Below are 15,504 nucleotides of genomic sequence, written 5' to 3'. Positions count from 1 at the left end.
ATAATCTCGTAGAGAAAGAAACTAACCTGGAAATTGTCCTTGGAGATGACATGAAATACCCAGTGAAAGGTGTAGGCAATGTTTCTCTTAAACTGAATCAAGGTAATATGATTCACTTACAAGATGTATTATATGTACCTGATCTCAAAAAGAACCTGGTATCCATCTCGGCAATGGAAGACAAAGGCTATAAAGTAACCTTCATCGATGGTAAGGTACGCATATGGAAAAATAATGTTAAAGATGCTTTCACTCTTGGGTTTCGAGTTGATTCTTTATATCAAGTCGGTGGAAGTCCGCTAGGTGTCATGTCTTGTGACACAATGCTTCAGTCCGAACTTTGGCATCGGAGGTTTTCCCACCTTCATTACAAAGCTCTACCCGATGTAAGACAGATGGTAACAGGGATGCCTGAATTCCATGTAGATAAATAAGGTGTATGTCCGGGATGTGCCGAAGGAAAGCTCAAAAGGGGACCATTCCCTTCAACTCAAAGCAAGACCTCCGATATAATACAACTAGTTCACTCAGACATATCAGGTATGATGCATGTGAACTCCTTGGGAGGATACTCATATTATCTCACTTTTACAGATGACCATTCTCGAAAGACCTGGATATACTTCTTGAAAAAGAAGGATGAAGTGTTCCCTTGGTTCCGACACTTCAAAGCCCTAATTGAGAATCAGACCGAAAAGAAGATCAAGATCTTAAGAACTGACAATAGGACTGAATATGAATCTAATGAGTTCCATGATTTTTGTAAAGAGGCTGGCATCAAGAGGGAGACTACTACACCATATACTCTTGAACAAAATGGTGTGGCAGAAAGGAAGAACCACACAATTATGGAAGCTGTCCGGGCCATGCTACATGATCAAAGTCTTCCTAAGTTTCTATGGGCTGAAGCTGCAAACTCTGCCGTATATGTACAAAATCGATGCCCTCATCAAGCATTGGGTTCCAAGACTCTTGAAGAAAAATTCACCGGTAAGAAACCTGATGTTTCTCATTTTAAAATTTTTGGAAGCCCTGTATACTTTCATGTGCCGAAAGAGAAAAGAAATAAATTGGGAGCATCTGGAAAGAAGGGAATTTTCGTGGGCTATGGTGAAAATACTAAAGGCTATAGAATCTATGTAGCCGGTCAAAGGGAAGTCATAATTAGTCATGATGTCACCTTTGACGAAGATATGGCTCTCAGCAAGGTGATCAATCTTCCGACTTTGAGGAGCTCTCAAGAAGCCGACACTAGGGAACCGAAAGAAAAGGATGATGAATCAATGCCTGATGTAGAAGAACCCATGGATCCGATTGATCCTCCTCCATATCAGCCTTCCTCTTCTATGAAGAGGCCTTCATGGCTTAAGGGGTTACTTGATGATGCTGAAGGACATGCTGCACCCCGAGGAACCTTTCGTGAAAGTAAGAAACCTAATAGGTATCAAGGATACCTGACCATCATGAGCACGATCATACAAAATGAGCCTTCGTCATTCTCAGATGCCGTCAAGCATCAAGTATGGAAGGATGCTATGACCGAAGAATATGAGTCTATCATAAAGAATGATGTTTGGGAAGTAGTTCCCAGACCCTAGGACAAGACTGTTGTTACTTCCAAATGGCTTTACAAGATAAAGCATGCAGCAGATGGAAGCACGGAAAAGTATAAGGCTCATTTTGTTGCTCGAGGTTTCTCCCAAAAGGAAGGTATAGACTATGATGAGATATTTGCACCAGTTGCCAGATATACGACCATCCGCTCGATCATAGCCCTTGCCGCTTCATAAGGATGGAACCTACATCAGATGGATGTCAAGACTGCGTTCTTGCATGGCTCGATCAAAGAAGAGGTCTACATGGAGCAACCCGAAGGATTTAAGATTTATGATCGAAAATCTCATGTATGCAGGTTGAAGAAAGCTCTCTATGGGCTGAAGAAAGCACCCCGAGCATGGTATGAGAGGATCGATAGCTACTTGATGAAGCTGGGATTCACTAGGAGTGAAGCCGATCCTAACCTTTACTTTAAGGTTGAAGATGACAAGCCTCTCATACTGGTGTTGTATGTGGATGACCTCTTTCTAACAGGTGCAGATCCTCTCATTCACAAATGTAAGAGGGAGCTGGCCTCTGAATTTGAAATGAAAGACCTAGGAGTGATGCACTACTTCCTAGGACTTGAAGTGTGGCAAAAGCCAGGAGAAATTTTCCTATCTCAAGGAAAATATGTGGTGAAGATATTGGAAAGATTCGGAATGGTGGACTGCAAGCCTGTAACTACTCCGATGGAGCTTGACATCAAGAAGTTAAGCGGTAGTGCTGCTGGACCTGTTTTACGAAATGCTACCGAGTATCGGCAACTCGTCGGAGCATTAATGTTCTTAGTGAACTCCCGTCCAGATATATGCTTTGCAGTCAACACGTTGAGCCAGCATATGGTTGAACCCCACCACATACACTGGATTGGTTCCAAGAATCTGCCGAGATATCTTTGTGGCACTATCACTTATGGGTTAAGATACATTGCCAGAGATGTGAGACTATTTGGATACACAGATGCTGACTGGGCAGGCAATGTGGAGGACCGTAAGAGCACTTCCGGGTGGTGTTTCTCCTTGGGATCTACTTCGATATCCTGGATGAGCAGGAAACAAAAGTCGGTGGCTTTGAGCACCGCCAAAGCAGAATATATTGCTGCTAGCATGGCTTATTGTGAGGCAGTTTGGTTGCGAAAGCTCTTCAATGAGTTGTTTGGATTCACATTGGATACCACTATGATCCTTTGTGACAACCGAAGTGGGATTCGTTTGTCAGAGAATCCCGTATTTCATGATCGCTCCAAGCATATTGATATCAGATACCATTATATTCGAGATATGGTGCAACGGGGAGCTATAAGGCTCCATCATATCGGTACAGATGAACAGGTCGCCGACATTCTGACAAAACCCCTTGGGAAAGTAAAATTTCTGACTTTCCTTGAACAACTTGGAGTTGTTCAAAGACCCTCTAATGAGGGTCATGTATGATGCATTGAGCTCTGAGAGCTCCAGGGGGGTGCGGGGTGCTTCTTGGAGCAGCATATGACCACAGGATTATTCACTATCCCTTGGTGGTATACATGTACACCCCGTGGCGACATTGTAGCAGGATTGATGTGTTCTCCTGTGAGGCCTGGATTGATGTGTTCTCCATGGCAGCCTGGACTGATGTGTTCTCCATGGCAATTGTAGCAGGATTGATGTGTTCTCCTGTGAGGCCTGGATTGATGTGTTCTCCATGGCAATTGTAGCAGGATTGATTTGTTCTCCTGTGAGGACAGGATTGATTAGTTCTCCTGTCGAGGCATCCTACCCATGCAGTCTGGGACTCATGGGAAGTACCTCTCATCTGATCAATGAGCAGGGAAATGAAGTTAGGGACCATAGTAGTACCGATGGACGCATCGTTGTAACTATCGTACTCCCTACGCTAGGATGACCTCCATTGATCTGGGATCAATGATACTGGTCTGGGACCAGTGGTATGAGTTGTACCATACTATGACGCTGACTTCGGGTCGGTTGAGACTGGTCTGGGATCAGTGGTACATACTCTGAGACTGACTTTGAGTCAGTGGAGGATGATATTGGTCTGGGACCATTGGAGTTGTCTCACTATGACGCTGACTTTGGGTTGGTTGAGACTGGTCTGGGACCAGTGGTACATACTCTGAGACTAACTTTGAGTTAGTATGATACATCCTCGATCATTTCTTCTTCTTCATAATTCGGACAAAAGCAGAGTAGAACAGAACAATGCAAGAGCAGAGCAGAACAGAACAAAACAGTACAGATCAATGCAGGGCAGATCAAGACAAAGCAGAACAGGAAAAATAGAGCAGAGCAGGGCAAGGGTCAGGCTGTACAAGGCAGTGCATTTGATGGATGAATAGTAACGACCGATAGACAAATTGCAGATGAAGTTCTCCATGGTTGAGAGGGAGTGTTAAAACTGGCAACCAGGGCAAAACTTCATGCGGGTCATCTTATTCATGGCTAATAATATTTTTATTAGATTCCTCTCGTTGAGAGGTGTAGGATTGATATAAAGATCATCCAATTCCGATAAGTATTCATGGAGATATGAATTTATTTTGATTATCGAATTATTATCAAGCCGACCTACAACTCATGTAGGCTCAGAAGCCCCACAGTCACATCTATTCACCCACCAACGTTGTGTATAAATATAAGAGGACTTTTACTCATTTGGACTCACTCATCTCATCGCATCTCTCTCTCTCTACTGCGCAGATATGAGTCTCTTCTCTACTGCGCTAAAATGGGTCTCTCTCTCTCACACATGTGAAGCCGGAAACTGCTGAAACTGAAGCTGCAACTGCAGAAGTAAAGATTGACTTGCGTGGCCTAGAAGATCTCCTCATCTAAACTGCATTGTAGGTTCATCTGAACCTCCTCTGGAAGCTGAAACTTTTGGTTGTGGAATGAAAACAATCCAACTGTCGGTTTGTGAGATATGGTCTGCCCTAGTTTGATAATGAAGCCGCTAATGCTGATGCTACTGATCTAGGGTTTGCTACTGCTGATATGAATCAGATTTATTGTACTATTTCTCTCTGCTGAATTATTGAAGATAAAAGAAGATTTGATCAAAGGGTTTCCCCACACATTGTGGGGTTTGTCCCTGGCTAGCCGCCACATCTTGTGTCTCTTGTCTTGGCTTGTTTTCTGTCGATCGTTTAATGTTCTATCTGCACTTTACTTTATGTACATGTGATTGCTAATCGGTGGGATATAATAAGAAAAAGAAGTAAACTGTTATAAGCATAGAACATACCATAATTTAACAGCTAGGCATCTTTGGTCAGGATACCGGAAGAAAGTAGAGGGGGATCCTCTAGACTCTCTATATAGGAAATGATATCGTCCTCTAATGTCATAGTATACGGGGCACCGAAAAATGAGGTGCATCTCAGTTTTTGGCCCCTGTAGGTGGTACAACTGGCAGATCATAGTTATATGGTGATCCGTCTCCACCTGAAGTCAATGAGACCCAACTCGAAGCTGCCCCAGTGGGATCTTGAGTGAGTGCATCCACTGCTTGCGAGTATAAGGGGGGAAGACGATGAGGCCATCCAACAGCTCCAAAAAATGCTGTAGGTAGGACATCTTTGGGCCAATACTCACCAAGGGGGATGTCCAAGTGAGAGATGATTATGTATAGGGTATATCTAGAGTTAATCTCCTTCGTTCCTTCTTCCAGCTATATATAGCCAATTGTGAAGACAAGTGTAGCATAAGCCTTGGTGATACTAATATGTTTAGAAGATACTACATCTTGGAGGCCTAACTTTGTAGTATAAATCTAACTACCATTACACATACAGGGACTCACACTGAAATTCCTAGTCAATCCCACAGTACTAGCTTCTTCCCTAGCTTAGAGGAGATCCTTGGCTTTGGAGGATAGAGATGCTACTTTCTCATTGATATCTATTTAGGAAGCATCAACCATTGGAATGCTTTATTTTTTAAATGATATCCTTGGATCTACCTTTTGGAGATTTCATGCTGGTTCATGCGGGGTCTGAGATTTTTGATTATCAGCAGTTATATTGCACTTGGCTACATTTTCAACTTGAGAGTTGTACCACATTTTTACATATGTTTTGTTTCAATATATTTGTGTATTTGTTTGTTATTCTTTCAATGCTGTAACTGAGGATTCCTTTCCTTGTTTTGGCTTAGTACTGGATGCTAGATTGATGAGTAGTGGATGTTAATGTCAATTTGATGTTTCTATTTCTTCTCCATTTCTGTTTTTTCTCATAAAACTTAGCAACGGAATACGGTCTTAGATTTGAAATGGAGAGAGTTTTTATCTATTTGCGTTATGTGTATGATCCCAAATTGTTTTTGATGACCGACTTACACACCTTTTTGCTAATTTTCTATTCTTTGTCATGTCTGGCAATCTTTTGTCCAATATTATCTACAGACTATGGTTTCAGATGAAAAATGCTGGAACATCCCTGATGCAAACATTTTGGGATTACAAAAAGTTGCTTCAAGATTTTCAAGTGGTCTGCACTGTGTTCATTTCTTCAAATAATGATGTCTGGTACTGAGGAGATGCTGACTTATTATTCAAGATATTTCTCATGGCTGCAAGCAGGTGACAGTTGGATTGAGATACAATTGTCATATGCTTATTCATTGAAATTGGGTAAGGAGCAATTCTAATACCTACGTAGAGTGTGGCCTCATTTTGTTAAGCTGTCTTGGGCAGAAGAAAATAGCAACTATCAGGATGGGTGATCAAAATGAACGTAGGAGCCATTCAGGCTCAGAAAATGAGGATGCTATGAATAAGGGTATTGAAGGCACAGCAGCACGCACAAGGCCTTGCAGTATTGAAGATATTATATTGAAAAGGTCTAATAAAAAGCCTATAAAGGATTCTAAAGAGGGTGGCATAAAGGTTAAGAGTGAATTAGTTAAGTCTGATCTAGAAGCCATGCATAAGGATACAAAACATGATGCAGATCACAAGCATGGAAAAGACCCTCTATTGGAATCTGCTCATCCAAAAAAGAAAATATCTCTGGATAAGGAACCTGTTTCCAAATATACCTCAAGCAGAAAAGAGCAGAAGCACTCTTCCAGGAATGATGGGACCCTGAAAAGAGTAGAAAGGCATGGTCATGATGCAAGGATGTCGTCCAAAATAGAATTGCAGAAGGATGTGGAAAACTCACGAGCTATCACTGAAAGCTTTAAAACTGGTAGCAAGGACAAAAAGAATGAAAAAAGAAGCCATCATAGGAGCAGAGGTGACGGTAAGGGTAGGGCTGGTGATTATGGCACTGAAACTTTGAAGGAGCAAATTAAAGTTAAGAAAGATGGAATAAAAGAGAAAGACATAGGTCATCATAAAATTGAAGAAAGAGAGGCTCAAAGGAAGTATGAAGATGGAAGAGATGAGAAAAGAAAGACTGAGGATGATAGAGTTGGAAAAAGGGAGGGTAAACGGAAGCGTGAAGATGAAAGGGATGAGAAAAGGATGAAAGAGGACGACAGAGTTGGAAAAAGGAAGCATGGATCTAAATCACATATATCTGAGAAAATTGAGAGAAGGCAGGATGATGATTACTTTGAAAGGAAAGATAGGTGGAAGGAATCATCGCACTCATCTTGGCAGTATGAAGCAAAAAACAAGCGCAGTAAAAGGTCGCTTAGTCCAGAACATAAAAAGTCCAAGGAAAGGGGGAGATCGCCGTCGCCTTCATTAAAGTCTAGCAAGCGCCTTTCTTCTAGCCATAAAAAAGATTCTGACCGTGATCAGTCTTCACGTCATCTCTCTGTAGAAAGATCAGAGAAAGACTCTGATGAAAAGGATGAAAAAGAAAAGGGTGGTGTTTCATCATCACAAGGTGGTCCCTATCGGCGATATGGTGCAGGTACAAGTGGGCTTGGTGGATATTCACCAAGGCGAAGGAGGTCAGAGACCGCAGTAAAGACACCTTCCCCTCCTACACACTTGCCTGAGAGGAAACCTGCATGGGACCTAACACCTGGTGGCATGGATAGTAATATGGTTGCTGCCATGGTTGCTGCGTATCAAGCATCTACACAGCAAATCAGTTCATCATCAACTGCAGCTGCATTATCTACTATTTCCCTGAGCACAACTAATTATCAAAAGTCTAATGTTTCGGCATCTTCATTTGTTTCACCTGTCTTTCAGCAAGTGAATCCATTTGTGGATACTGTTGAGCTCACACAGTCAACAAGGCCATCCAGGAGGTTGCTTGTGCTTAATTTACCCTCTTCCATATCAGATGGAGAGCTTACGGAGTTCCTCAATTCTGCAATGCTGTCTGCAAGTGCCAACCACCTTCCAGGAACTAAGCCCTGTATCAGCTGTGTGGTACATCTTTTCTTCATACTTGAATGTTTTCTAGTCACTGTTTGTTAAAATTCTAGAATCTATTTAATCTCCTACGTTTTTACCCAATAGAATTGGCTTCTTTTCTTTTCCTTGACATTATATGGTTGTAAGGATTTCCAATTGTATTGTTCATGTATCCTTCTGCAGGTGAACGTGGATAAGAGTCATGCTGTTGCAGAATTTCTCACGCCAGAAGATGCTACTGCAGCCCTCTTGTTAGATGGCAGAACTCTACATGGAAATGCTTTGATAATCAAACGACCCAAAGACTTTGTTGAACCAGCAGTAAGATTATTAATTGAGTACTGCATTTAAGTTGTTTTTGATTTGTGGTTTCTTCCCTTTTTTCATTTTCTTTTTTGGTTGGAAAACATCATTATACTTTCCAGATCAGCATCCTTGGACAGTATTTAACCTGTGTTTAGTGTGAAATGGTTTATGTTTGGTTGCTTAATCTTCTCCGTTTTTGCTCAAGCTTTTAAGATTCCATGTATATAGGTACTTGGTTTGCAACAATGATTTCCAGGATATTGGAAAAATTCTTTTGTTGGCTCTGTTTTTGTGGGCATCCTTATCCATTGGGGTGAGAGAGAGAGAGAGAGAGAGAGAGAGAGAGAGAGAGTTCTGACAGTCCATAAATCATATTTACAAGTTCAAAATAGCAAAACAACTTATTGAACAGCAAACTGCTATTCTTCACAACACATCATAGAACATTTTTTTTCAAAATTATGAAATGTCTCAAAAATAGGTATTCAGAGCACTGATTTGTGTTTTTTTTTCATGTGTGTATAGCTTTATTTCTTACTTATTTGCTGCCTCTAAAAGCTAGCATATATCTGTTCTCTCTTTATTTGTAGATCTCATAGTATTGTCTTATTGTGGCCTCTTTGAGCTTCCTCATGTGATGCTAGGAATGCAGTCTATGGTGGTCTTTTCCTCCAGTTTGACTTGTTCTTAACACCCAACTTATCAGTGTACGATAATCATTTCAGCTTTTTCTGATGAAATATTGATAGCGAATTCTATTTTAGGACATAAATATTTGGTCCTTTAGCCATCAAGCTAGCAAGAAACACTTTGTGAAACCCTTGAAGAATTTGTAGAGAATAATTAGCCTATCCTAGAACACACCTTTTGCTCGATTGTATCATTAAGAACAAGTTCTGAAGTCCAGTGATAGGTTTGATAAAAAATAGGGGCAACACAATCACTTTTAAGTTGGCTAAAATTTAGAGGATAATGGAGTACTGTCAAGTATACGTGAAAATGTTTTCTGCGTGATGCTTATCATCTTGATCTGCTGTTCAAAGAATGTGTCTAGACATTTGCTATCTGGATTCTGACCTGTATGTTGTATTATGAACTTTTGATTGTATTTGACAAGGTGTGCAGCATTTAAAATGGTGAGGTCAAACTTTAGCCTTCATTTCAGTAATAATTTTCTAACTAGGATAATATATGCATTTAGTTTATTGGAACTCCTTGCTTAAAATATGTTCTTTGTTCAAATTTTTTGATAACTTGGCATTATTCTTTAGATATGAGTCGGATTTTGTTAGTTATTTTTTTCTTGTATACAAATTCCTTTAATAATATAGCTTTTTCCTTGAGTCATTTAGTTGCCTTGCTGTCAATTTCATTTTGATTGGTTGATATATCACACCCTTTGACAAATAGATTTATTTATAAGCAAGGTAACCAAGTTGCAAGGTTGCTGGTGCATAAGTTTGAAATTTGGGTGCAGGGTCGGGGAGGGTGCATCACTTACATATCCTATATTTAAAGGTGTTTCAAATTAGCAAATTACATCTCGAAAATAGTAACACAAAACTAAGAAAGTGTCACTTATATATTTTATATTTAAAGATGTTTAGAATTAGTGAGTTACATTTAAAAAATAGTAAAATACAAAACTCAGAATTTATAAATGCAAATTTTAAATTCTTTTTAGTAAAATGCTTCCAATTTTCATTGTGGGTCAAACATGTCCTTTCCAACTTTGGGAGTATTACAATGGAATGTAGCTGACTTACAACACTCTCAAAGATCCCTTCCATTGAGAAGCCAAGGGTGGGGCATATCTATCCTGTCAAATTTGACTAGGACTTGCAGTTGGCCCCATCTAGATGAACTAACTCACTTTTGTTAAATCCTGAACCTAGACCCAACAATTAGTTCCTAGCAAATTTATCACATATCTATTGAATAAAAGCATGTCTAGGTTCTTAATAGAATTATTCAATAGAAGAGAAATTACACAACGAATCTCAATTACATGTAAAACATAGAAATTATGCCTAATCAATACTTCATCAACTTAATAATTTGAACCTACTTGGGCTCATGTCCTAGGATAATGGCCACGAAGAAAATACATTTACAACATATCCTAGATTTGATCTAGTTGATCAAGCCCTAGATTTGCTATGATGATCTAGATCTCCAATGTTGTACCCTTGCACCTTCTCGGGACTCGACACACTTTACTCGCTCCTCACTTGAGAAAATCCCTCTCAATGGCTCGTGCCTCTATATGCTGTGTCTTTCTCCTTTCCTTAGCCTTGCTTTTATAACTTCTCATTGAGCTAAATCCTAAACCCTAATCTCTGAAGTGATGGATGTCCGAGATTAGATCTTGCCTCACTCAAGATCAACAATTGGGATTAAGATATGATTACTAAGGTAATACTTTACTTCTTTGAATTATCTTTAGCTCAATAGTCAACATAATTTATTATGTGCTTTTGCTAAGTTAGACTTAAAGCAAGTTACAATAGCAGCTCTAAATACTTGAGCAAGTGTTCGAAGGAGACTTTCGGTGAACTTTTTCATGCCTAGACGCTTGGGCTTGTGCAAAAGTGCCTGCTCTAGCTACAAACATCAACCCTCCCTCTTAGCAAGGGAGGTGCTTTTGCTAGCTAGAAGTGGCTTCGATCCTAAAGATGCATTCGCTACCTTGGTTACTTCCTTTGAATTGGAAGCCTTCTTTACCACTTGGTTTGGAATAATCCTCAAAGACTTGTTCCCTTTGGACTTATTCCTAGAAGCTTCATGCGCTTGAAAATCTTGTAAGGTCATCTCATAACAAGAGACCTTCTTGATAGATTTTGAAGGATCTGTTGACTACTTCTCCCTACCCGAACTTAAAGGCTGATTCCCTCTAAACTTAACCTTCAAAGCTTCCTGCTTCTTGTTCTCTATTACTATTTTGCTTTCTCCATCGCTCAAATAAGCTGGCCCTCTAGCCTATATAGGTTGCCCTCTCTAGCCCTAGTGACGTGGCCATCATAAGAGCTAGATTCCATGGGTTTGATCAATGCTTGTCAATCCTGGAACACTACAACCAACCCCTTCTTCTCTATCATAGAGACTAAGAGCAAGCTTCTCCTGAGTTTTAGCATCTAAAAAACATCCTTCACTTTCAATTTGACTCCTGACTCAAGTTGGAATATTACTGTTCTAACTCCCTTCACTGCATGTTTGGTATCAACACCAAACTCCACATGCATATTAGAGTCCCACTTTGTCAGTCTATCAAATGACTTCCATGTCTCTTCTTGTGGCCCTTGTGTGAAGTCCTACTAGCATCCATAGGAAAACTGCTGGTTTATAGATATGCAAAGATATTCCCTTTAGATCTCTCTTGGTCCTTTGAGATACCCACTATAATAAAATGCTATCAATCCCTTCACTGGTACAATATCGCTTTCCCCCCTGAAGGTCGACCTCCACTGATCCTGTTGGCAACACTAGTACTGTCCTTCATACATTGTCACATTTGGCTGTTGTGACCTGCTGTCTGCTATCACTACGCCACTCCAACCCACTTGTCACCTGGCTACTATAGCCTTGCGCCACCTATTCTGGTGACACTGGTAACTTTGGCTGGTAGTTGTGCTAGTACATCCTTGCACCTATGTCCCACTGAGTCGCTGCTTTGGGCTCTTGCAAGTACCCACAACCCATATTGTGTTCCATTTGGCTATGAGCGCAACTAGATGCTTAACACAATTATTCGACAAAAGCAAAATTACACAACCCATCTCAATCATGCACGACGCATACAAATTCTGTCGAATCAATATTTCTTCATTAACTTAGTAATTTGAACCTACTTGGGCTCCTGTCCTAAGATAATGGCCCAATTGAGGAAAATATATTTACAACATACCTTGGATCTGGATCAGGTCCTATATTTGTTCTTGATTTACTTGGTTGATTTGGATCTCTAACGCTGTACCCCTGTACCTTCCTCGGTCCTAGTAAAGTTGAGTATCTCACTCCTCACTTGAGAAAATCCCTCTTAATGGCTTGTGCTGTTGTATGTTGTGTCTTTCTCCTCTCCTTAGCCTTGCTTTGATAACTCCTCATTGAACTAAATCCCTAACCCTTATTTCCATGGTGATGGATGGTCGAGATTAGATCTAGCTTAACTTGAGATTAACAATTGAGATTAAAACATGATCACTAAAGTAAAGACTACTTTTCTTAAGTTTCTTTAGCTCAATATCCAACATAATTAGCTATGTACTTTTCCTACAGCGTATACGCAGGTTGTTCCATACGCAGAAGTGTATGTACGCAGGTTTCAGGTTATTAAAGCAGCGTATATCTTTTGAGTTGTGATCTAGCTGCTTCTGTTTATTGCTGCAGTGTTCTGGGTTCAGATTTGGTGTGTGGTTACTGTTACTGTGATCTGGGTATAGTCGTCAGAGAAGTGTTTATTTTGATTCAGTTTTGGTTGGTGAAGAGGTGATTGGTTGATGCAGAAATTCTTGATGTTTGATTGATGTTATCTGTGGATCCAATCTGAAAATTTATGAAACGTGGTCCCTGAAAGAAAGAGAAGGTTGTAGCCTTCTGTAGGCCAGCACCTACGTACTAGTATCTTGGCTAGTGCAAGAGCTAAGGGGGTTGTAGCTCCCTTCCAGGAGAAGCTGGAAAACGAGAGAGGGTTGTAGCTCTCTGCATGTTACAGCCTGCGTACTGGTAAAGGACTGCACCAGTACATTTGTAAAAAGAAGTTTCTAATTAAAGAGAAGATAGAGACGAATTGCAGCAAGGGGTTTTCACCCACATTGGGTTTCCACCTTATATCTTGTGTTCTTGTGTGCGATTGTCTTTTTGATCTGTTTTACTGCTTTTGGTTACTGGTTATTTAATTCTCAAACACAGATTAACAATTAGCATCAGAAAGATAAAGTAAATTAAAAAGTTTGCATTGTATACGCGGGTTTCCTTCTGCATAGTTGCGTATATACGCAGGTTTAATTAACTGAAGTAGCGTATATCATTTGATTTTGAAAAAGGAATATTTGACTTGATAATACTGATTCACCCCCCCTCTCAGTATTATTTCCAACATTGGTGTGCCTTACTATTACACGGTTTGGCACTAGCTTCATATCTCTTCAATCTCTCTTGAATTCTATGCGGAATGTAAAGAGAATGTTTCTTTTAGAGGAGTGACATGCTTTTTCATTTAGCCGCAAACCTGAGGGAGAGGCCATATGCAGGCTAGTTTCATACTAGGAAAGCTTATGGGTAGGAGTGCAGGAGTGTGTAGCATTATTGAACCTTTGGTAAAAGTTCTTCAATTAGTTGATGGGGACAAGCCCACAATGGGCTACTTGTGTGAGACCGTGGATAGGGCCAAAGAATCCATTCACAACTATTATGATGATAAGGGGGATGAGGGGTTTGAGAAACAATTGATATGGAGAGTGATTGATGAGCGATGGAACAATACACTCCATCGTCCCATTCATGTTGCACGGTTCTCCTTGAACCCCTCATTTTCTTACTTTTGTGGTTTCATATTTGATGTTGAGGTCATGGATGGATTCCTCACTTGTGTTCAGAAGATGGTGTCATCTCCAGCAGAATGTTCAGAAATTTCTAAAGAAATGGAGATAGACAGGATGGCGAATGGCACATTAAACTTTGACATGGCTATCCATGATAGGACAACCAAAATGCTAGGTAAGATTTAGTTTGTTTAAATTTTCAAATTTCATTGTCTCTTCATACTTTGCTTCAACTTTCAACTTTCATTTTCTCTCCATACTTTGCTTCAACTTTCAATGTGTTTCTCTTATTTTTTGTAGATGTGTGGTGGAGAATCTATGGTGGTAGAGTACTTAATCTCTAAAAGATTTCCATTTGAGTGCTCAGCCAAACATGTAGCTCCTTCAAATTTGTGCACAATTGGAGTGTATCTGAAAAAATACACACAGAGAATCGCAACAGGTTAAAAATTTTCCAATTAATTATTTGAATTCATTAAATCATAAAAAAATAATCTTTTAATTTTTATAATTATTAAGCTATAGTTTATGACCCTCATAAAGGGTGGATTCCTAGTGCCTTAACGACATGGTCTACGTCTACTACAATCTCCAATTGTGGGTAAGGAATATTGAGAAGATACTTGACGTAGATGCCATCTCATAGTATGGGATTGACACTACTTTTGCATGGAGGGTTGAGGCCAAGGGGCCTGACATGGAATCAACACTTGATTGGTTAGTGGAGGAGGTAGCAACTGTAAGGGAGGAGGAGGAGGAGGTGATGGTAGCAATTGTAGGGGGGGAGGAGGAGGAGGAGGAGGAGGAGAAGGAGGAGCAACAGGAGGAGGAGGTGATACCACCTACCATGGTCACCAGTAGAGGACGTGGTCTACCTCCTTTGGCTCCTAGTTGTTCAGCTTCTAGAGGACATCATCTAGAGGGAAAGCTATTACATTTTCTCGCACGATGGGCAGAGGAAATCATTAGTTACTTAGTGGTTCTTTTCATTGTATATGACTCATGATATGAGATACATTATTGTATTTTTTGTTGATATTTTGAGGCTGAGTCAAGATTCGGGATTCAAGACATGATTCATTGTTATGTGTGATGTAGCAGTAGACATATTACACATCTAATATATTAGTTCTCTTTTTATATTTATGTGTCAATGCATTTATTTTATGTTGTGGATGCTTTAGATACTAAAAAAAATGGTTTTTTTTTGTATTTTTAATTTTTCCGATTTTTACCTATTTTATCTCAATTATTATTATTATTATTTCTTCGGATTCTCACTGATTTAATCTCGATCGTGATTATCGCAACATTGGTTTTTCTTCGAACAAATTTGTCTCCTAATAATCAACAATAATGTTATGAAATTCAAAAATCTGGGGACTATCATAACTTAGTGTATCCATATCTTCATTTGAAAAAGTGGATGAATGGATGACTCCTTTTTCAATAGTGTTTTCCTCATGAAGTGATTCTTCATGTGCTTGATATTCTATGGAGGATGAATTGAATGCTCCATCATTAGTGACTTAACAAGAATTATCTTAATGCCTTTGATTTGCATTCAAATGATGAGGTGCTTCTTCTTCCTTAGGTAGATCTTAAAAGTGCCTTGAAATCCCAAATAAATGTTTCCTATTGCAAGTGAAGAAGTTTTCAAGTGAAAAAGTTTTCTTTTCACCAAGATTCTAATACCAATCTAATGCTTTATCTTCAAAGATTAATGCAAAAGTCATCA

General features: G+C 39.7%; 1 protein-coding gene across 2 annotated transcripts in view; it reads left to right on the top strand.

Moving 5' to 3' along the window:
• Positions 1 to 15,504, top strand: part of LOC149227702 (RNA-binding (RRM/RBD/RNP motifs) family protein) — a 146,596-nt gene that overhangs the window by 47,468 nt on the left and 83,624 nt on the right. For both annotated transcript variants that reach the window (XM_089377887.1, XM_089377886.1), the window contains exons 2-3: positions 6,004 to 7,935; positions 8,104 to 8,241. In XM_089377887.1, the coding sequence (XP_089234013.1) occupies positions 6,316 to 7,935; positions 8,104 to 8,241 (1,758 nt within the window). In that variant the 5' untranslated portion in view covers positions 6,004 to 6,315. The remainder of the gene's footprint in view (positions 1 to 6,003; positions 7,936 to 8,103; positions 8,242 to 15,504) is intronic.

The sequence above is a fragment of the Pinus tabuliformis genome, chromosome J (assembly GCF_031772625.1).
Source record: "Pinus tabuliformis cultivar Carrire ecotype Pingquan chromosome J, CPIR1, whole genome shotgun sequence".
Taxonomy (NCBI): domain Eukaryota; kingdom Viridiplantae; phylum Streptophyta; class Pinopsida; order Pinales; family Pinaceae; genus Pinus; species Pinus tabuliformis.
The sequence above is the reverse complement of the archived record's forward strand: the minus strand, read 5'-3'. Positions and strand labels throughout refer to the sequence as shown.